This window comes from Erythranthe guttata, chromosome 4, assembly GCF_056151865.1.
Source record: "Erythranthe guttata isolate IM_541 chromosome 4, IM_541, whole genome shotgun sequence".
Taxonomy (NCBI): Eukaryota; Viridiplantae; Streptophyta; class Magnoliopsida; order Lamiales; family Phrymaceae; genus Erythranthe; species Erythranthe guttata.
This window is the reverse complement of record NC_142536.1, coordinates 2,538,245-2,559,857: the sequence shown is the minus strand read 5'-3', so window position 1 is coordinate 2,559,857 and position 21,613 is coordinate 2,538,245. Positions and strand designations below refer to the sequence as shown.

The following is a 21,613-nucleotide window of genomic DNA, read 5'->3' as shown; positions in this document are numbered from 1 at the left end:
GTACACAATTGGGCTTTCGATAACATATTTATCTCCAATTGGTATATTATGTTAACACCGGACCCAATCCAAAACGCAAAGAATGATAATTAATATTATAAAATAGGCCCATTAAATAACGTTACCTCTGGTCAACTTTTTATGCTGCAGCGTCACTCGGTCAAAGGTTCAGTCAGAGTTAGATAAGAGTTCCCAGCAGACTACACAACCGACTATAGTTTATATTAATTAAATAATTATACATGCTATTAAAAAGTAAATTTGTTTAGCAAAAAAAAGAATTGAAATTCGAATTTAGCGGAAGAAACGACAAATTAGCGTTGACTTATTCCACTCGTGCTTAGGTTTTGATTTGATAAGTCATTTGGTAAACAGTGTAATATGGACCAGTCCTTATCTCCCTTAGCTTTCCGCTTTTCACTCACTTTTCACTTGAAATCAACTTCTGCTTATTGCCTCACTACTTTCTTTTTCAATTTCCAATTCCACCCACTTTTCATACCTTTTTATTTTATTTTTTTCAAATAAATAATCAAAATCAGTTATATTTCTGATATATATATATATATATATATATATATATATATATATATATTCCCTCAACTATATTCATTAATTTGGAAAACAACAAAACAAATTAAAATGAACTTGCAACTTTTGCCTCAACTAATTGTAGCTCATGGCACGAATCTCTAAATATGCTTTGTTTTTTGTTTTTTTTTTAAAAGAAAAATTATACAAAAAGGAAAATATATAATAATAAAAAATATATAACAATAAATAAATAAATAAAAAGGGCAGAAAAGATTCTAGAAGATTCATGCACAAACTTGAACTGATGAACCGGGTAGCAGTAGGAGTTTTACCAGGAATCTGTTAACACTTAATCTATATTTATTTCCACATTAATAAATATATAATTATATTATTATATTATTATATATATCTATATATATATATATATATATATATATATATATATATATATACCGTCTTCCAATTCTCCACCTTCTCTACACCTGTTTTCTTCAATACTTTTCTCTCCTCGAATCTTTTCTTTTTTCCATAGCTACACAGATTGTTCTGAGTTATTACTGAATACAATACATACATATATACGTATATATATATAAATCTACCATTTGTTTTGTCCTACTATAAATGACAATAGGTTTTACCGGGCTTAAATTCTTCCCGGCGAGTCCACTGATTTTCCGGCCAGGCTTCCCAATTGTCTTTGTTGTTACCCGTAATTCGCCGTCGGCGGAATCTGGCACCGTACCGGAGCTCCTTCTTCTCTCCCTCGTCAAGTTCAGGAAAAGGTTATTTTATTTATTATTTTATTATTTTTGGGCGTATACATATGTATGTATAGAGTATGTATGTATATATGAATTTAATGAACGAGAACAAATTTAATTAGTGATGGTCAATTTATTAAAACAATAAATAAACTGATCATAAATTGAAAAATTAATAGCTCCACTAATTTCCTTATTTGTTTATTTTGTTGAATTTTTTGTCCTCTAATCTTCTAATACTTATATAATTATGTATATGATTCTTGATTTATTTGAAAAAAAAAAATTAAAAATAAATAAATAACCCAAAGAAAACCAGACACAATCCTTATCTAACGTTAGAGCTTACCTAAAAGGTGATAAGAAGTAACAATATTAGTGTATATATCATTGCATTATTCTATCAATCCCACTTATACACTGTGGCCACTAATTTTTACCTTTTTATTCTGTACTAGCAAAATTTTAATTTTCCACGATTAAACGAATTCGATATATCTTGAAAACGACCCGTCGTGCCGATTTTCAGGCTTTTTCGAAACATTACTTTGCCGAGCATCTTTATAAACCAGCTCTATTTATGTTGTAATAATGTAAGATCATTATTTAACTAAGTTAATAGGTAAGGTAGATCATCTGTATTTTCAGTAATTTTGGTTTGGTATATGTCGATGTTTATGCTTAGTAGTTAGTTCCTCTGTTTGGCGACATGTTGGGATGTCGTCCGACAGTTGCTTCGTTCTTATTTCGTATTTAAATATGTCTAATAATTATTTTACGTTAAAAAATATTTGCAGAGGAAGCTTTGATTCACTCCAACTGCCTGCTTTACCATGATCATGGAGTTGTCACCACCAAAGGTTAGGATAGTAATTTCTCGATCATGGTTTTTCTCGTGGGTGAATTTAAATAATTTAAGCGAAATCTTGAATAATTTTTTCATATGGTTTCAGGGAAGTGTAACCGTCAAAATCGAAGATTTACAGCCTGTAAATAACGGAAATAAGAACACGAATGACGAGCAGTACTGCCTCAAAGAGAATGCCTTAGGCGGCTGGAGTTCGGCATTTCTTTTGCTAGGTACTTTTACTATTATGTCCTTATATATTATACTCATTCAAGAATGTTAATTTTTTTTTCGTTTTAATTAAATTCGGTTAACGGTGCAGCGAATCAAGGCCTAGCAACACTAGCTTTCTTCGGAGTCGGAGTGAATTTGGTTTTATTCTTGACTCGAGTTCTTGGACAAGACAATGCTTCGGCAGCTAATAATGTCAGCAAATGGACCGGAACTGTTTACCTGTGCTCGCTCGTCGGAGCATTCCTCAGCGATTCTTACTGGGGCCGCTACCTTACTTGTGCACTTTTTCAAGTCGTATTTCTCGTGGTAATTATTTAATTAAATATACGTAAAAATCATTATGTGTCGACTTTATATTCTAATTACTCGTCTCCTTTGAAAATTTATAGGGCTTGGTGCTATTATCTCTGTCTTCTTGGTTTATATTGCTCAAGCCGACAGGCTGTGGTGATGGGAAACAGATATGCGTGCCTACGACTTCCTTCGGCTCGGCTATATTCTACTTAGCCATATATTTGGTGGCATTTGGCTACGGGGGGCACCAGCCCACCTTAGCCACGTTCGGATCCGACCAGTTCGACGAGTCGAACCCGAAGCAGAGGAACTCGAAATCGAGCTTCTTCTCGTATTTCTACTTTGCGCTCAACTTCGGGTCGTTGTTTTCGAACACTATATTGGTGTACTTTGAGGACAGAGGCAACTGGACTATCGGGTTTTGGGTGTCCACCGCCTCTGCCGCCTTAGCGCTGGTGGCGTTCCTCGTCGGCTCCTCCGGGTACCGGTACGTGAAGCCGTGCGGGAACCCTATTCCGAGGGTGATGCAGGTTTTTTGCGCGGCGTTCAAGAAATTGAACGTGAGTCTGAAGGAAGGGGAGGAGTTGTACGAGGTCGAGGGCCCCGATTCTGCTATTAAAGGGAGCCGGAAAATCTTTCATAGTGAAGAGTTTGCGTAAGTTCATCTATCACTTAATTATTACTCGTTAAATACAGTAAAACCTCGATAAATTAATATCCTCACTTCACTAAATTAATAGAATTTCGTGAGTTCTGACTCTATTTATTTACAGAGGTTTAACTGTAACTTTGTTATTAATTATATTGGTTCTCAACTAATTACTCAATCCGTTCCAAATTAATAGGTGTCTCGACAAGGCTTCGATAATAACTGACGAGGACAAGCGGGGCCCGCCGAACCCGTGGCGGCTGTGCACGGTGACGCAAGTGGAGGAAGCGAAATGCATCCTCCGCATGCTACCGATTTGGCTATGCACGATCATGTACTCGGTCGTGTTCTCCCAAATGGCCTCCCTATTCGTGGAGCAAGGCGACGTGATGAGCACCAAAATCGGCAAGTTCCGCCTCCCCGCCGCCAGCATGTCGGCGTTCGACATCTGCAGCGTCCTCGCATTCACCGGAATATACCGCCGGATAGTCGTTCCGGTCGCCGGGAGAATGACCGGAAACCCTAGGGGTTTGACGGAGCTACAGCGGATGGGGATCGGGCTCGTGCTAGCGATGCTGGCGATGGTGGCCGCCGGAGTGACGGAGATGGAGCGGCTGAAGATGGTGGTCGACGGCGAGCGGGCGAGCAGGATGAGCATATTCTGGCAGGTGCCGCAGTACGTGCTGGTGGGGGCGTCGGAGGTTTTTATGTACGTCGGGCAGCTGGAGTTTTTCAACGGGCAGTCGCCGGACGGGATAAAGAGCTTCGGGAGTTCGCTGTGTATGGCGTCGATTTCGCTGGGGAATTTTGTGAGCAGCGTGATTGTGAATGTGGTGATGGCGGCCACGGCGAGCGGCGGCCGGCTGGGGTGGATACCGGAGGATCTGAATCTGGGGCGGATGGACCTGTTTTATTTTCTGATTGGGGTTTTGACGGCGGTGGATCTGGTGGTGTACGTGGCGTTTGCTAAGTGGTACAAAGGTATTAGTTTTGAAGGAAATTACGATGAAGAGGAAGGGTAGATATGGATTTTCCTTTTTTTTTTTTTTTTTTTAATAAAGTATTAGAAGCTTATTTTGGGAATAAAGAGAAAAGCGAGACCCTTTTCTCTATGAGCTTTTTGATTGGATATTGATATATTATGACTACTTTGTCCTTTTGAATGTTATTTTATGTATATATGCAAAATCCTTTCTTCTAATATTTTCTCATCCAAATGCAATTTTAGCTATTTGATTTTTCTTTTTTAGAAAAATTAATTGATATGAATGATATATATTTAGAGATGATTTGTTTACTATTGGTTTCGGTAGTATTGATGTTAGTATCAATTTTAGTATTCGTATCAATACTAGTAGTCATACTAGTGTTAACATATTAGTAATTTAGTATTAGCATTATCATATAATCATGTTATTATATTAGAATATTACTATTAAAATTATTATTCAGTGTTAGTATTTCTATTAATATACTTATATTAGTAATCATGTTAGAATTAGGTATTATTGTTGTACATATGGAACTAACGATGTACTCGCTTTTTGAATAATATTTTATCTTCGTGAATAATGTTTTTGTGCATGGCACGCGTGAAGTACTATTAGATAATATTAGAAAGGGAGATGATTATTTGTGGTAGCAAAATTACGAATGCGAGTTTAAAAAATCCACTCTCTACTTATCTTTCTCTTTCTACAATTTTATTTTTAATAGTTTTTATATTAGAAATCGTTATAAAACCCATGTTATTGTAGCAATTTGCAAAGAAAAATGAATGCATCGAATGAGGATCGAGATACGGAACGGAATGAGGTTAAATTTGTTCGTTTTTGTTCTTTAAATTGCGAAAACGCGACTCACGACCAATTTGGACTCCGAAAAATACGTTTGACGACCAAACTAGGCGCAAAAAAGCTCGATTCACGCCCGATTTGAGCGCGGAAAAATACTTCCCGTGCCCGGTTTAGGCGCGCAACACAGTTATCCGCGCCCGATTTGGGCACACGTGCTGAATGAGTTTAAATAAAAAAAATAAAAAAAATCATATATTTGTACTACTATAAGGACTCAAACACAAGTTCCTTTGGTTGAAGTTCTAACTTGCCTAACCAACTAGGCTACAGCCGTTTTAGCAATGAATTCTTATTTAACTATAATTATCTATTTCATTATACTGGGCAAAAAATAACAAATACGCGTTGCTAACAAGACTCGGACACGGGTTTGTAGTGTAATAGACGAAACGCCTAACCAACTAGGCTACATCGAGTTTGTTAACTAATACTTATTTAAGTATACTCATTCAATTCGGTTATACTGGGCAAAAAAAAAAAATTGAACCGGACGACCGGTCCAAAACCGGCGTCTGGACCGAACGCCCGAAGTAATTTTCCACGCCCAAAATGGGCGTGGGAAAACAGTTTCCACGTCTAAATCAGGCGTGGAAACTGCTTTCCCATGCCCATTTTGGGCGTGGAAAATTCGAAAACCCAACATTAAAAACAACCCCAAATCATGATTTTTCATGGGATTTTCACATGATTAACCACAAATTCAAATCATGATTTTTCATGGGATTTTTCATGATTTTTCATGGGATTTTTCATGATTTTTCATGGGATTTTAGATGATTAATTACGTTTCAAATTGACGATATTTTCGGATTTGGGAGGATTTGTGAGAGAGGTCGAAGATTTTTGTGAATTTTGGGGCTTTTGAGGATTTTGAAGTTTGGGTGGATTTGAAGATTTTTAGAGAGACAAAGAGAAAAACGACATTCATAATTTTGCAACCGCCTAAATCATTTCAATATTAGAAAAGATATGTATATATAATATATATATTATTTGGACTAAAGTATTCGATACAAACTATAATCGGCCCAATAAGCAACCCCACTTTAAACATAGCCCAAAGATTCCGCCCCAAATACCATAATCTAAAAAAATTAACCCGACCCGAATAACATTAAACCCCCAAAACTCACATAGGGTTTTGCCTCAGTTCAATTTCTCACCTGCTACTCGTCTCTTCAATGGGTGCCAAGAACAAAGGTACAGTCTAATTTTTATTTATAAAATATATTTAATTTCCATTCATGTACTCACTGTCGATTCCTTTATTTGATTTGCTGTATAATTTTTTTTTCTCATGCGATAGTTTCCCCCCCTCCCCAACAATTTGAAAATTTAATGAATTGAATTTGATACGAGCAGATAAGAAACTGAAAGGGGAAGTTCAAGTAGAAAAGAGCGCCACTATGGGGAAGAAAGAAGCTAAAGAACATATCGGAACATTAAAAAAACTTCAAGAGAAGGTCATTTATCCTTTTTTTTTTAGTATTTATATATTTTCCATTTTCATTGTGTGTTTTGTGTGAGCATGCTCTAGATATTCAATTCGGCATTTTGCATTTTTATTCATGGATGTGCATTTTATGCTAAATGTTAGTCCTAATTCGAGGAATTTCAGTCTTAGCTCTGCAAATATTTTTTGTAGGGTTATTTTTAGTGATTCGCTAATGATTGAAGTAGTGTTTGAGTTCTGGCTATGGTATATGGTACGAATAATGAGGCCTCGTATGTATAAATACATTTGAATTTTTTTTTTTATATGCAGGATCCGGAGTTCTATGAATTCTTGAAAGAACACGACAATGAGCTATTGGAATTCGACGAAGAGGACTTGGATGTAAGTTCTTCAAATACCCTTTTTAATTTTTCGCAGTACTTTATTAAATATTCCAATTATATCTAATCTCTAGGACTTTGTTTCAACTGTTTTAGGATAATGTTCCAACTGACATGGAGGAGGAAGAAGCAGAAGAAGAAGAAGAAGAAGAAGAAGAAGAAGAAGAAGAAGAAGAAACTGATGTCGATAATGCTGAGCACAGCGATGGTGAAGCTGCAAAGGAAGAAGAGCCATCGAAACACGTGATAACCAGTGCTATGGTCGATTCGTGGTGTGATGCAATCCATAGCGGGGCGAAAATAGGTGGGGTCCGTTCTATATTGAGAGCTTTTCGCAGTGCTTGCCATTATGGAGACGACAGTGAAGGTGACCCGACGGCTAAGTTCAGTACCATGTCCAGTGTTGTCTTCAATAAAATTATGGTGTTTGTTTTGAATGAAATGGATGGGATTCTCCGGGGGTTGTTGAAACTACCCCCTTCTGGTGGGAAGAAGGAGATGGTTATGGATCTGATGAATACAAGACCGTGGAAGAATTACAACCATCTGGTGAAATCGTATCTTGGAAACGCTCTGCATGTTCTGAATCAAATGACGGACAATGAAATGATTGCGTTCATGTTAAGGCGCCTGCAATACTCGACCGTGTTTTTGGCTGCTTTTCCGGCTCTCTTAAGGAAGTATGTTAAGGTAATGCCTTGACTTGTGGAATATGTTTTCGGTTTTTTACATGTTTAAAGCTTTTTTTTTAGAAATTATTTATTTTCAATTGGTTAAATTGCCGTAATTAAAACTGTTCCAATTTCTTCAATATGGCTCTTATACACAGAATTCAACGGAACATTTTGATTAACTCTTGCATACAATTGAAGTGAGGAGAAGTGCATGTGGCATAAAAGCAACTGGGATTTTAAATTTGTAGATTTATTTCCATGATTTTTGTAAGTAGTAGCTTTCTTTAGACGAGCAAATATCAAATTTATGTCGATATTATATTTTTGTCAGGTTGCTCTTCACTTCTGGGGTACAGGTAGCGGTGCATTACCGGTTGTCTCTTTTCTATTTATACGAGACTCTTGCATACGACTCGGTTCTGACTGCCTCGATGACTGCATCAAAGGCATGTACAAGGCCTACGTGTTGAATTGCCACTTCATTAATTCGACAAAACTGCAGCACATCCAATTCCTCAGTAATTGCTTTACCGAACTTCTAGGGGTGGATGTTCCATCTGCATATCAACATGCATTTGTTTACATCCGCCAATTAGCTATGATATTGAAGGAAACACTTTCTTCTCCCAACAAAAATAAGAATCCTAAAAACAAAGGGAAGGACGAATCTTCCGGTTCAAAAAAGGACAAGGGGAAAGCCGCACCTTCCAATTCTTCGAAAAAGGTATGATCTTTTTCAAAATCTCTAAAATCTTTACTGCTTTTTTATATATGTCCGATACATCTTTGTAGATTGAAACACGTATATAGAAGGACAAAAAAATTGATTATGGCATAATTTTTATTTTAAAATGGATGATTGAACACAAGAATCAAGACCCTTCTTAATATTATCATTCTTCACTGCAGGAAACGTTTAGAAAGGTTTATCAGTGGAAGTTTATAAACTGCTTGGAGCTGTGGACTAGAGTTGTTTGTGCTTACAGCTCGGAAGCTGATTTAAGGCCCCTTGCTTATCCGTTGACTCAGATTATTACTGGAGTAGCTCGTCTAGTCCCCTCTGCATGTCATTTCCCACTCAGATTTCGTTGCGTGAGAATGCTAAACCGCATCAGTGCTTCAACCGGTACATTCATACCGGTTTCGTTGATTCTCTTGGACATGTTAGAGATAAAAGAACTCCGTAAGCCTCCCACTGGAGGAATAGGCAAAGCTGTCGACTTATTTTCGACCCTCAAGGTATTATTCTTAATGTCCAGTGCCGTTGATATTTGGAGTTCATATATTTATGCATACTGACATCATTGAATTTGAATCTGGAAATATATTCAACAGGTTAGCAAAGCTGTACTGAAAACTCGAGCATTTCAAGAGGCTTGTGTGTCATCTGTGGTTGAGGAACTCGCCGAACATCTCTCTCAGTGGAGTTACTCTGTTGCTTTCTTGGAGTTGTCTTTTGTTCCTAGTGTTCGGTTAAGGAATTTTGTTAAATCCACCAAGGTTGATAGGTTTCGCAGAGAAATGAGGCACTTCATCCGTCAGGTTTGTCGATTTTTCTTTTAAATGTTAAATAAGGTTTATTTAGCTTGAAAATTAGTAAATTACTGATTGAATTACTGTTTATGTTGTCTAAATGCTGCAGATTGAAGCGAATTCGGATTTTGTGAATAAGAAGCGGACGACAATTTCTTTCTTGCCAAATGATCCAGCAGCTACATCTTTTCTCGAGGTCTGAACATCTTCCGTGTTCTTTTTTTCCTTGTCTATATTATCATTTTTGTCGAAACTTGTTGCGAAGCAATATCATATTTCTTGCTGGAAAAATATGTTTATGTTCTTTGTTGGTAAACACTTGTTTCTAATCGTGTTTTGATAGTTCAGTATATACACGTGCATTGAGTTTTTAGTACAAACCGATCTGATTGTTTAGTAGTTTTAATTTTTGTATTATGTTCACTAATTTTTTGTCTAATTTATTCTAGGATGAGAAAAACTCGGGGACGAGCCCTCTGTCGCAATATGTTGCCACTCTACGCCAGAAAGCACAAGAAAGAAACAACGCATTGACAGAATCCAGGTTGGTCACGTATTATTTGTTTATTTAATTTTTTTTTTTCCGATTGTACTGCTTAGTGAAAATTTTATTCTCCGAGATCTTTATGAGAATTGTGTAATTCCAGTGTGCTTATCGGAGACGGCTCGTCAAAATATAGAAATAAGACAACATCGGATGATGAATCTGACGATTCTGAAAATGAACAGCCGGCTCCTCATTTTACGCTACCAGAACCCGACTCCAAGTACTCCCTCTCTCTCAAAATATATTTACATATATATATGGTATGTGTGTGTGTGCGCGTTTGTGCTCGTATCTAACATATATTGGTTGGGTGTTAGGAATAAGCAACAGAAAAGTAGCAAAAAGAAGAATACCGAACCCAAGGAAGAGAGAATAGCTATGGACGAAGATATTATAGAGGACTTTGTTCTGAGCTCCGACGAAGACGAAGATATAAACGATATTCTTGGCGAAGAAGAAGGCAGTGATTTCGAGGAAGCGGCCCCACAAAAGAGCACCAAGAAACGGAAACACCCTAAGCAGAATGCAAAGGGTGGAAATAAAAAGTCGAAGAAGAGGAAGAGGGCAAATGGCAAATCGCAGTAAGCTCTCTTTTTTTTCTTTTCTCAAATTTTGAATGAGCCAATTTTGTGATGTGATTGAAATTATTGATGATATAATTAAATTTGGGATTTTAATTGACAATTTGGTCGGTGTATGTATTTGATATAATGTTTGAATTTGACAATTTTATTTAGGTTTTTTAATGTTTGAGGTTGGACCACTCGATCAAACGCTGCATTTAGAAATAAGTTATGAGCTTTTAGGTGGTGTTTGCACAAGCATTTAAAAATAGATTATTAGTTTTTTGCTCATAATCTGTTTTTAGGTGTTTGTAAAATTAACTTTTGCTTTTGCTTCTTTTAACATCAGTTTGTTTAAGCTGTAATTTTTAAAGCACCCCGTGGCTTCTTTTTCAATTTAAGAATTTTTAGGTAGTGTTTGTAATAAGTTATTTAAAAGCAAAATTGATTTTAAGTGTTTATTTCTAAAAGTTGGGTGTGTTTTTAAAGTTACTGGAAAATCAACTTAAATAGAAAAAATTAGGTTATGATGCTTAATAAATTATAGCTTAACAAATTATAGCTTAAAGATGCTTATTTTAAGATAAATAAAAGCAAAACTTTATTTTTTTCAAACACTTAAAAATGGATTATTTAAAAAAAAAAAACTCATAATCCATTTGTTAAAGTATTTGCAAACACCACCATAAAATTTATTTAAATCACAACCACCACCTCGTGCATTTTAATTAGCTTTTGTAAACACCACCTTAACGTTGAATTGTCAATGTCATAAGTACTTTTTTCTTTCTTTATTTAGTTTCATATTATTATTTTTTAATTAAAAATCGACTCTTGGAAAATGATATGGCATTTATATTTAACAGAAAAAAGTATCTCATGTTGGAAAAAATCTCGACATCCACTAGAACACAGCACCACATAAAATCTTTAAATTATCATTAATTATTAAAACCAAAAAGAAAAAAAAAAGAATGAAAATAATAATAATAAAGAATTCAATTAATTGGAGGGGGACAACACCTTGAAAAAGATACTGCTGACTGCATATGGTTAACAAAAATATTCTCAATATAATATTTTAAAATTGACACGAAAATCGATGAAGAGGGGGGTGGTCTGCGTGTCACGTGTGGTTCCCTATTTGCTACGTGGCATTTCCACTGAACCATTTGTCTTCTTCTTACACCCACATGCAGCAGACCCATTTTCGTCATTTCCACTTTCTCCGAACTTCGATGTACCAACCACAGTCCACCTGCACCTGCCACACAGCCGCTTGTTTGTCATTAACACCGTGTTTGGCTCAAATAAAACCAAAAAATTAAATAATTTAATTTGAGTATAAATATAAATATTTGATTTTTAACTTAATTGAGTATAAATATTTTATATCTCATCTCGTTCTACAACTTTATCTTTAATTAAAATAAAAAATATTGCAAAAACTTCATAAAATGATTCTTTTTAAAGTTAAATATCTATAAATTAATACAGTCGAGACTAGAAAAAATCGATTAATTTCATAAATTATTAGATTATTGAATTAATAATTTAACATGGTTTCATCGAGTCGGGACCTCAAGAAACTATTCCTTGATCGAGATTATGAATTTATTGCGTATTAATTTATCGAGGTTCTACTGTATGTATACGGTGTAGGAGTAGTGTAGGACAAGGCATCCAAACGCAGCCCACAAAAAGGATGCAAATTGCAAAAAAAGGGGATAGAAGTGCCACGTGTACCAATGGTTATCCAACACGTAGGAGGGCCGTCACCTTGTAACGTTGAGGCATGCATGAAGGGGCGGATCTTCGGAGAGTTCTATATAAACCACAAACCCCAAACACTTTTTCCTTTCTTTAACTCAACAAACCAGAACCATAAAAAAAAAATTTATTTAATCAATATTTAAAAATAATCTCATCTTTGGGTAAAAAAAAAAGAGAGAGAGAGAGAAGTTTCAGGTAACCCTTCTTATATTTCTCTCATAAATTATTCATTTGTTGTTTTTTTTTTTTAAATGTTTTATTAGGGTTTCATCCTAAGTTGTTGAACAGCATTACCAGATAATTCATGGATCTGTAGAATGTGTGTGTTTGGGGTAATTTTTTGTTTTTTTTTTTTATTTCTCCTCGTATAGAAATCTGGAGGAAAATCTGTGATTAATAAAACATTTTTATTTTTATTTTTATGTTTCCTTGGTTACATTTTTCTTGGCATTGGCTTTGAATATTTGATGAATTTATTATTATTATTACTATGATTTGTGAAAAGGTTTTCATGTGTTACATGTGGGTCAAATCTTGTTGGAATATTTTTTTTATGTCTGAATAGCCCATACAAGAACTGGATCTAGGCTGTATTTCTGGACTTCAAACTTTTAGAGAGAGAAAGTGGAGAGAGAGAGAGAGAGAGGGGTTTTCTTCTTTTTTTCTCCTTTTATTGCGGCATTATTATTGTGGATCCGTTAATCTTGTGGTTAGGCTTTGAATAAGTAAAACTCAAGTAAAAGGTTTAGGGTCTTAATCAAGCTTGATTTTCTTGTTTAATTAATCCCATCAAATTTACTGTAAATAATAACAAAAATAGTAATTCATTAAAAACTTTGGAGACAAATATAGTAATTGATGGCGACACTCACGAAGCCCTTAGCTGTGCCCCGCTGGCACTATCACCATCTTAATTCTTAATTATGTAGTCTCCCACACCCTTAATTAATTATCTCACCATCTCAAATCATTGCTGATTGAAACTTCATAATTTGACATAAAAAAAATTCATTTGCCTTAATTTCTTGCATTTTCTATCAATATTTATGTTACAATTCATTTAATTTAAAAAAAAAATTGGTTTTTTTTTTTTTTCCTTCAGGTGGTAGGTAGGTAGAAGCTAGGGGTGGTCCGAAAAAATGGGAGCCGGGGGCCGAATGTCTTCTCCGACAACCAAAGGTGGTGGCGGCGGCAAAACCGCCACCCCACTGCAAAGGGTCCCCCACGCGAAGCCTCCGTTCACACTAGGCGAAATCAAGAAGGCCATTCCACCCCACTGCTTCAACCGCTCCCTCCTCCGCTCCTTCTCGTACGTCGTCTACGACCTCACCATCGCCGCCGTCCTCTACTACATTGCCACCTCCTACATCCCCCTCCTCCCCTCCGCCTACCGCCTCCTCGCCTGGGCCGCCTACTGGACCCTCCAAGGCTGCGTCTGCACTGGCGTCTGGGTGGTGGCACACGAGTGCGGCCACCACGCCTTCAGCGACCACCAGTGGGTGGACGACGCCGTGGGCCTCGTCCTCCACTCGGCCCTCCTGGTGCCGTACTTCTCCTGGAAGTACAGCCACAGGAGGCACCACTCCAACACCGGGTCCCTCGAACGTGACGAGGTCTTCGTCCCGAAGCAGAAATCCCAAATCCCTTGGTACTCAAAGTACCTGAACAACCCGCCGGGACGGTTCATGACCCTGTTCGTAACCCTAACCCTAGGTTGGCCGCTCTACCTTGCCTTCAACGTATCGGGCCGACCCTACGACCGCTTCGCCTGCCACTTCGACCCGTATGGCCCGATCTACAACAACCGCGAGCGCCTCCAAATCTTCATATCCGACGTTGGTGTTTTAGCCGTTTTATGCGTGCTTTATAAATTAGCAGTCGTGAAAGGGTTGGCTTGGGTCGTGTGCGTCTACGGTGTACCGTTGCTTATCGTGAACGGGTTTCTAGTCTTGATCACTTTCTTGCAGCACACGCACCCCTCGCTGCCCCACTACGACTCGTCGGAGTGGGACTGGCTGAGGGGGGCGTTGGCCACCGTTGACCGGGATTACGGTGTTCTGAACAAGGTATTCCATAATATAACGGACACGCACGTGGCCCACCACCTCTTCTCTACAATGCCGCATTACCATGCGATGGAGGCAACTAAGGCAATGAAGCCAGTATTGGGCAAGTACTATCAGTTCGACGGAACCCCGTTTTACAAGGCTATGTGGAGGGAGGCGAAGGAGTGTTTGTACGTGGACCCGGACGAGAGCTCTCAGGAGAAGGGCGTTTACTGGTACAAGAACAAGTTCTGAGAGATGGATTATAATAAAAGTGTTTGGTTTAGTACCGTGTTAGAGTCGTGTTTTAGTGACAAAAAAAATTTATGTCGGATGTTGTTTTTTTCTTGTGATCAAAATGCGTCCTCGAGTTTTGTCTGCGTGTAATGAACTCGTCTTTTTAGTTTTTCGTGTCTGTTTGGGGGTCTTTATGTATGTTATGTCGTGTGATGTGGTTGGTTTCGGCTTTTGTTATGGCTCGAAATCTTCTGTTATAAAAATTTTCGTTTGGTTGATTTAAATTTGCATCAATTGTTCGACGAATAAACAAACGTCAAATCTTTGTCTGAAGTCGAAACGACAACTTTCGAAAAAATCGTAACTGCTAACTGTACGCGACAATATCGTCTACCTGGTTCGCCGAGAAAGAACGGTGCACAGTTCTTTAGCTGTCCATGTTACTTCTGCCAGATTTTCCAGACAAGGGCCGATTTCATCTTCGATCTTCATCAACAGTAATCTACATTCTGCGTCCGTAAAAAAAAAAAAAAAGGGATTAATTTTCAGAAAAAAAAAACCGACAAATTATATAATTTTTTGAGAATTGTTTTTCGCTGACCTGGAATAGAACTGAAATTAAGGAGAGAGAATGAAGCAAGAATCTTGTGCTCAACAGTCCTCCCGTACTCCAAGCACTGTTTCAACGAAGAAACGAGCACGGAAAACGCGCAAACCCTGAAATCCGTTTCGGTTAACGAAAAGCTCAGCCAAGCCACCGTTGTAAGACACACCCTCGCGAAATCCGAGTTCCCTAAAAGCAAACACTTTGAAAGTGTGTCCAAAAATGACTTCTTCCCATCTCCAACGAGCGAAGCCGATAAACTCATCAACCACTTCTCCCTCTCGTTTTCTTCTTCCCCTTCTTCGCAAAAATAATCCACCTTTAGAAACAAAAAAAACCGTCGGATATATTTTTGTCACCACATTGTCATTATTAAAAAAAAAAAAAAAAAAAAAACAATACTGTTGCATCAACGGTTATATCGTTAGCTTCATCTTCAGCTATATCCGAGTCGGGTCCGTTAAGAAAACCCGCAAGTTTAAGAATCCAATCCTCAGTCATAAGTTTGCCCGAAGAAGAGAAGAAGCCTCCGAGTATTAGGAGAGATCTAGAACATTCCTTCCGGATGTTTCCATCTGATAAGCTTCTTTCCATCGCGATCGTGATTGCGTCGACAGCCTCCTGTCTGTACACATTGCTCGTCTCGATTCCCGACTGAATTTACCGACCAAACAAGTAACCTTCAATTCGTCACTTACATGCAAAAATTTATTCGAAAAAGAAAAATTCCAACACGTACCAGAATATCGAGATGCAGAAGCACAACCGCAACTCGAGGTGTCTGTTCGAACGGACAAGTCTGTAAATTCACGAGCAAATCATCCATTGCGTTTATAATCTCTTCTTCGCAAAGACCTTCGAAGAAACATTTCGCCTCGTTCCTCCTATTATTTAACAATGCAGTCAAAAAAACCGACTTTACGAACAAAAAAAATCAATCTTGTTTTCTTGGCAAGAAATTAATAATATCAAGTACCTGTTCAAGCAAATTAGTTCCATCAGCAAAAGAACGGCATTCATTCTCGATTTAATATGCTCGGTGTGAAGTAGTTCTAGAACATTCCACCGGTTTATGTTTCGAGCGATAATATTCCTGGACCCCGCATCAGCTTCGATACAGAATAATAGCAACGGTAATATAAACAACTTCTCTTGTGCTTTTTTCGCAGAGTCGAATCTTCTCATGAGAAACTGAAGCCCTCCGGAAGATATAATTCTTCTTGCATTAATTATTCTCTCGTCTTTACTAAAAACACCAAGAAGTTGCTGCATAATGCAGACGGTCCTACTTTCGTCTGATTCTTCTCGAGAGAGTAGAGTGAATAGATGCTCGAAATGATCTGTCTTCCATTTGTCGATAACACGCTTCAATATGAGATTGACAGGTGGCGCTGCTCGTGATCGTAGTGTTTTTCGGGTGACCGGACAAGTTAAATATCCTTTATTAAACCAGTCAATGATGGATTCTCGCTCGAATGTTTGACCGGTCTCGAGAGTCACCGGTTCTTCGAAAAGAAGCCCCGTTAGCGGACATAAAAAATCTTCGGGGATGCTGTTTACAGAATGTGGTTTTTCGTAATTCTCGTGATTTTCTGCGTTAGTAAAAAAAAATCAATTAATAAGCTTGTTGGAAAAGAAACAATGTGAAGGTGGAATGTTCCATTGTTTCGACTTTTTTTCACCAACCTTGGATAGAAAGTTCCGGTTCGATTTGTTTCAGTTCAAACATCGGATTTTCTGGATCCTCGGGCAAATTATCCTACATAAACGTAGTCGTTTGTTTTAAGTAGAATGAATAGATGCAGACTATAAAAAAAGAAAAATTTAAAAAGCCTTTGAACACTTACAGCAGAAGATTCGTGAGAGTAGAGTATCAGTTGTTTGTCTTCTGCAGCTGGACTATTGGAGCTTCTAGAAACTTCCGAGTCGATTCCCGATTTATGCGAATGTCTAAACACTTCGTCGTACAATTTCTTACTGACCATTGTCTGAGGCGAGACATGACTAGCAGGACTGCTTGCATGGCCGTACAAGCCACCTCTCGGCATCAGTCGAAAGGACAAAGAAGGGATTTTTATCACAGGGGCAGAGGGGGTTTCCGCCCCCTCGGTTATCCAATCTTTGTAGTACTTTGCAAAGTTATAAGTACCCGAGTCGAGACACTCGTTGTACACTTTTTCAAGAATCTTCATATTCGTGGGCGAATCTGTTACGGAACGAGTTTCTTTCTCGTACCAGATTTTCAAATGTGATAAATGAGGTAGAAACAAACGGTCCCACAAATCGGGAAGCAAAGCTGTACGAGCCTGGAGAGGCGAATCGCAGAACACCTGAAGTAAATGCTTAGCCGAAATCCTTTCTTTATTCTGTATCGTAAATACTACACTTAAGTAGAGATGTGCACAAGCCGATAATTTGAAATTCGCAATTCCCGACGTGAATCCGTCTTTCAAATCGTCTGAATTCAGTCCTGTAATAACGCTGAGCTGCAACGAAGCCCGTTTCAGTTCTTTTAAGGTCGCGATCTCCTCTGCGGCTCGTTCGACAATTTCTATAGCTTGTTCGAGATTTTCCACCACTTTGCTTTCGGTGCTCAGGCCCTCGTTTAATCCGATAAAATTCAACGAGGCGAAAGTTTTGTGATGGAGCGAGGTTCGAAACTCCTCGTCTGTGACGAAACGTTTGATATGGCCACTCAAGATCGAGATAATTGCTTTCACCGCAGCTTCATCTATAGAAGGAGTATCGAAAACATTTTCATTCTCGGATATTTTACTATCCGATCTGTTATCCGATATCTGAGGTGGCGCATGCTTGAACGAGCTGCTGTTTCTATTTTTCGTAATTCCTTCTCGAGCATAAACTTTATTCGAGTATACATCCTTATACGACCTGTTGTTGATTGCCACCTCAGCAATCTCGTCACTTCGATCCACCTCAGTTATCTCAGAAACTCGATGGGCTCTCGTTTCGTATCTGACACTAGTTCTGTTTTCAGGACCCGATTCTACTTTCTGCAGCCGACTAAGATTATTATTATTCTTATTATTAATAATAATATAATTATCTCTTGGCTTCCGATCTTTAAAGGTGCTACTCGTTGCAAATTCCGGTTTCGAGGAATGTCGAGGTATATCTGATTTCGTTCTTTCTGTCTTTTTCACGGGTTCGTGTTGTTTGCCACCTCTCCCTTCTGAAGCAAAAGAGGCACGGGGATTTATTTTTGCATTTCTTCGCTTGAAACCTTCTTCGGCCAAAAGGTCCTCCAACGACATTGCCATTTTTAAAGACTCTATTTTTAGACCTCACTCACTTGTGCCTATGTTTCAACCGACATAACAAAATTCAATCAATCCCGGGATTTATTAATAAATTCAAAATAATCGCGGACATGCAGAATTTATGCTAGCGCGCACAAATGCAAGTGAAAACTGAAAACTCGATAAACTATTAGCACGTATATGCTTAGGGGATTTATTTCACTTCACCGTCAAAAGTGTAGTTTTATTCAAATTGTTCTGAGCGAAACGGTGCACTAAAAGGTTCAGATGAAGATCGATAAATATGATAAATGTCGTTTTAGTTTTAATAATACCGTTTAGTCTTCAAACGTAATTTTGACATTTTTGTAGTCTGGATTAGGCAAAACTCAAAACACAAAATTTGTACTTCTTCGAGTTAAATTTCCAATCCAACTTGAATCACCAATATTCCAATATTGGATATCATATGAAAAAGTTATTCATGGATTAATGAACACTTCCTACAAATTTGATAATCTGAATTATCTAAATTCAAAACGTAACTCATTCATGCATAACTTTGTCATCCGAAACCGTTAGCCGACTCAAGTTGAATTAAAAAGCTAAAACAAACAGCTACAGTTTCCGTGTATGGTATTTTGTCAAAATCGGATTAGAAAATGGTCAAAATCCCATTCTAAGTCAAAACGGTATTAGTAAAATCACTCGAAAACCCAATTCAAGAAAAATAAAAATATTTACTTGATATATTTCAGTAACAACAAAAAAACACCAAGTACCTTTCTACTCAGCTTCTTGTTCATCAGGACTCACAAAACTGAACTGAACCAACAGAAGCCACGTGGCAAAGAGAGAGCCCCTTTTGTTCAAGATTATTGCATAACAAGTGATTAAGGTTGAAATTAGAGCATGATCTCGAAAACCCAGTACAGAAGTTTGAAATCTTGTTGAGAAAAAAATAAGAACGACTGAGTCGCAGAAGAATGAACAAATGGAAGCCATTTTGGTAGAAACTTGAATATTAAACAAATGGAAATAAATAAATAAATAAAAATAAAAAAAAATGGAGAAAAGGACAACGAGTGATGCAAGAATGTTACAATATAGAACAATGGTGGAGGGAGACAGTGAGTTCAAGGACGGGTTGAGTGGAGAAGTGACAAATGTATCAGCTCAATTATATTTTATTTTATTTTTATATATTACGGCCACACCCCTTAGTTATGGTCAAATTACGAAAACACCCCTTCTGTTTGGGTAATTATAGTCATTCTCTCAACTATGTATTATCTTATGAAAATACCCCTCTAGAAGTAAATTTAAGGATGTTAAATCGGTGAAACCGAACCGAAATTTCGGTACGCCGACATTTCATACCGTTTACCGAACTGAATATACGATTTGGTTCGGTGAATAATCGAATTACGTAAATTTTATGTAAAAATATTTAAAATGAGGGGTGGTTGTAATTACCAAAACAATAGGGTAGGGGTTTTTTCATAATTTGATCATATCTCAGAGGCCGGCTGTAATTTGCCATATTTATTTTGTATATATTTGTTCATCACTTTGCTTTGCAGGCCCATAGCAAGGGTTTTAAATTAACTGTCTCAAACTGCCGGCAGCCCCTGTTTTCTGTTGTGTAGTGGAGACATTATTTTAATGTTTTTTCATTTTTTCTATTTCTTTTTTACATTTTATCACAAAAAAAAAAATAAAAAAAAATAAAAAAAATTACCGTTCGATATGGTCAACTATACCCTAGCATCTATGATCGGAAAACCCTTCTCAGTGTTACAGGAACATTGTTTGATCGAGGTCCCGGGAGAAGCAAAGACTAACATAAGCAAAACCAGGCTAACATCTTTACATAAGCGAACATAGTTCGATCATTAACGATTTTCATTGCAGTGAGTTCGGTTATTATCATCGACATACAGTGGAATTTCAGTTAATTAATACTCGATAAAATTAATAACCTCGTTTAAATAATAATTTCTTTTGATCCAGATTTGGTAGAAACCTACTAAATTATTAGTTCAATAGTTTAACATACCCTAAATTAATTAAATTAGTCTCTATTGTATTAATTTATAAATGTTTAATTGTATATCTGTTACAATCAATTTTTATTATTATTCAAAACATCAAATAATTTACAAGTACCACATTATTGATTAAATATTTTTTAAAATTTTAATTAGTATAATTTATTTATTTAGTATATTAATTATTTTTACAATAAATAGTAATTATATTTTATGGATACAAAACATCATAGCCCACCAAAGATGTTCGATTTTCCCTTTAATGGGCCAAGTCCAATTAAAATCCAATTTATTTATCCAAACTACCCAAAAGCCCTAATGGGCCGAATACCTAAAGCCTCATAGTTCACAATTATTTTTCCCAACTGAAAACTTGTGATTTTTATTTTTATTTTATTTTTGTAAAATCGGAAATTTGTGATATTATCGCAAATTACGACAATCCACCGAGGTTAGGGCAAATTACGAAAAAAACACTCTTTATATTTGAATAATTACAATTTCTCCCTCAATTATTTATTTTGTTACGATACATGATGGATTTTTTTTGTAATTTGAAATCGGAAGTGGTCGCAATTTGGGCTGATATTCATATTTAATTAAAAATATTGGGGAATAAAACTTTTAATTAGAATTTAGAACCATGGAAAATGAAATTCAGAATTGTTGGCCTAGTGACTTGTTTGGCTCTACTGCAACCGCACGTGGCTACATAGTACCAGATTTTTATTTAATTTTGAAGTATTAAATATTTCAGATATATTCAAAGTTTGGTGGGGCCCACTTTCACAAAAAAAGGAATACAAAGCATATTTAGAAAAATAAACCGACAAAACATCCGATGATTAGACTTAAGTGGTTATTAATACGAGAAAATTAAATTAATTACCACTCCTTGGCCAACAAAGTTAAAGGTCATACTCTAATCACAAATTAAAATGAAGCAGAGATTGTCTTTGATGTAAAATCCCAAATTTACCCTTACGTTTCATAATTGTGGAACCCACATTAGGCAGGTTTTGTGAAGGGCAATTATGGTACGTGTATTACTTTAAACGGCTACTGCTTTTTGACATGTTTCCGTCACGTCGGATTAAAAAGAATATTTTACCTTTTTGAATTTTAAAAAGATTGCATGAAAAACGCCCTTATTGTTGCCTTTATTTACCCCACTGCCACTAAGGTTTACTTGCTTTTTACAACCTTTTCTTTTTTTAAGATAACAAAAACAATGTAAGTAGAATTTCGATAAATTAACAACTGCTCTTAAATGATAATTTAGTTTGATCCGAACTTGGTAAAAACATAC

General features: G+C 36.9%; 4 protein-coding genes across 5 annotated transcripts; 3 read left to right on the top strand and 1 right to left on the bottom strand.

Annotated features, from left to right (window-relative positions):
- Positions 1–991: 991 nt before the first annotated feature.
- Positions 992–4,493, top strand: LOC105951222 (protein NRT1/ PTR FAMILY 7.1-like). Its single transcript, XM_088816398.1, has 6 exons — positions 992–1,322; positions 2,099–2,161; positions 2,255–2,381; positions 2,471–2,688; positions 2,772–3,331; positions 3,522–4,493. Exons 2-6 carry the CDS (start codon positions 2,135–2,137, stop codon positions 4,345–4,347), a joined length of 1,758 nt encoding a protein of 585 aa, XP_088672524.1. The 5' UTR covers positions 992–1,322; positions 2,099–2,134; the 3' UTR covers positions 4,348–4,493.
- A 1,765-nt stretch (positions 4,494–6,258) lies between these two features.
- LOC105951236 (Noc2p family) lies at positions 6,259–10,544 on the top strand. Its single transcript, XM_012974629.2, has 11 exons — positions 6,259–6,381; positions 6,544–6,644; positions 6,947–7,018; positions 7,114–7,707; positions 8,023–8,415; positions 8,601–8,930; positions 9,027–9,233; positions 9,334–9,420; positions 9,674–9,768; positions 9,872–9,991; positions 10,089–10,544. The coding sequence occupies exons 1-11, from the start codon at positions 6,363–6,365 to the stop codon at positions 10,354–10,356; spliced, it is 2,286 nt and encodes a 761-aa protein (XP_012830083.2). The 5' UTR covers positions 6,259–6,362; the 3' UTR covers positions 10,357–10,544.
- Positions 10,545–12,161: 1,617 nt separating this feature from the next.
- Positions 12,162–14,673, top strand: LOC105951255 (delta(12)-acyl-lipid-desaturase). 2 transcript variants are annotated; one of them, XM_012974653.2, is made up of 2 exons: positions 12,162–12,302; positions 13,210–14,673. In XM_012974653.2, exon 2 carries the CDS (start codon positions 13,247–13,249, stop codon positions 14,405–14,407), a length of 1,161 nt encoding a protein of 386 aa, XP_012830107.2. In that variant the 5' UTR covers positions 12,162–12,302; positions 13,210–13,246; the 3' UTR covers positions 14,408–14,673. The 2 variants fall into 2 exon arrangements, with proteins under 2 accessions (XP_012830107.2, XP_012830115.2); XM_012974661.2 differs by having other exon boundaries at positions 12,203–12,439.
- LOC105951244 (putative E3 ubiquitin-protein ligase LIN-1) lies at positions 14,639–19,431 on the bottom strand. Its single transcript, XM_012974641.2, has 8 exons — positions 19,036–19,431; positions 16,841–18,312; positions 16,680–16,752; positions 15,970–16,585; positions 15,733–15,877; positions 15,396–15,647; positions 14,991–15,312; positions 14,639–14,898 (listed from the first exon to the last, which is right to left on the bottom strand). The coding sequence occupies exons 2-8, from the start codon at positions 18,272–18,274 to the stop codon at positions 14,780–14,782; spliced, it is 2,961 nt and encodes a 986-aa protein (XP_012830095.2). The 5' UTR covers positions 18,275–18,312; positions 19,036–19,431; the 3' UTR covers positions 14,639–14,779.
- Positions 19,432–21,613: the final 2,182 nt, after the last annotated feature.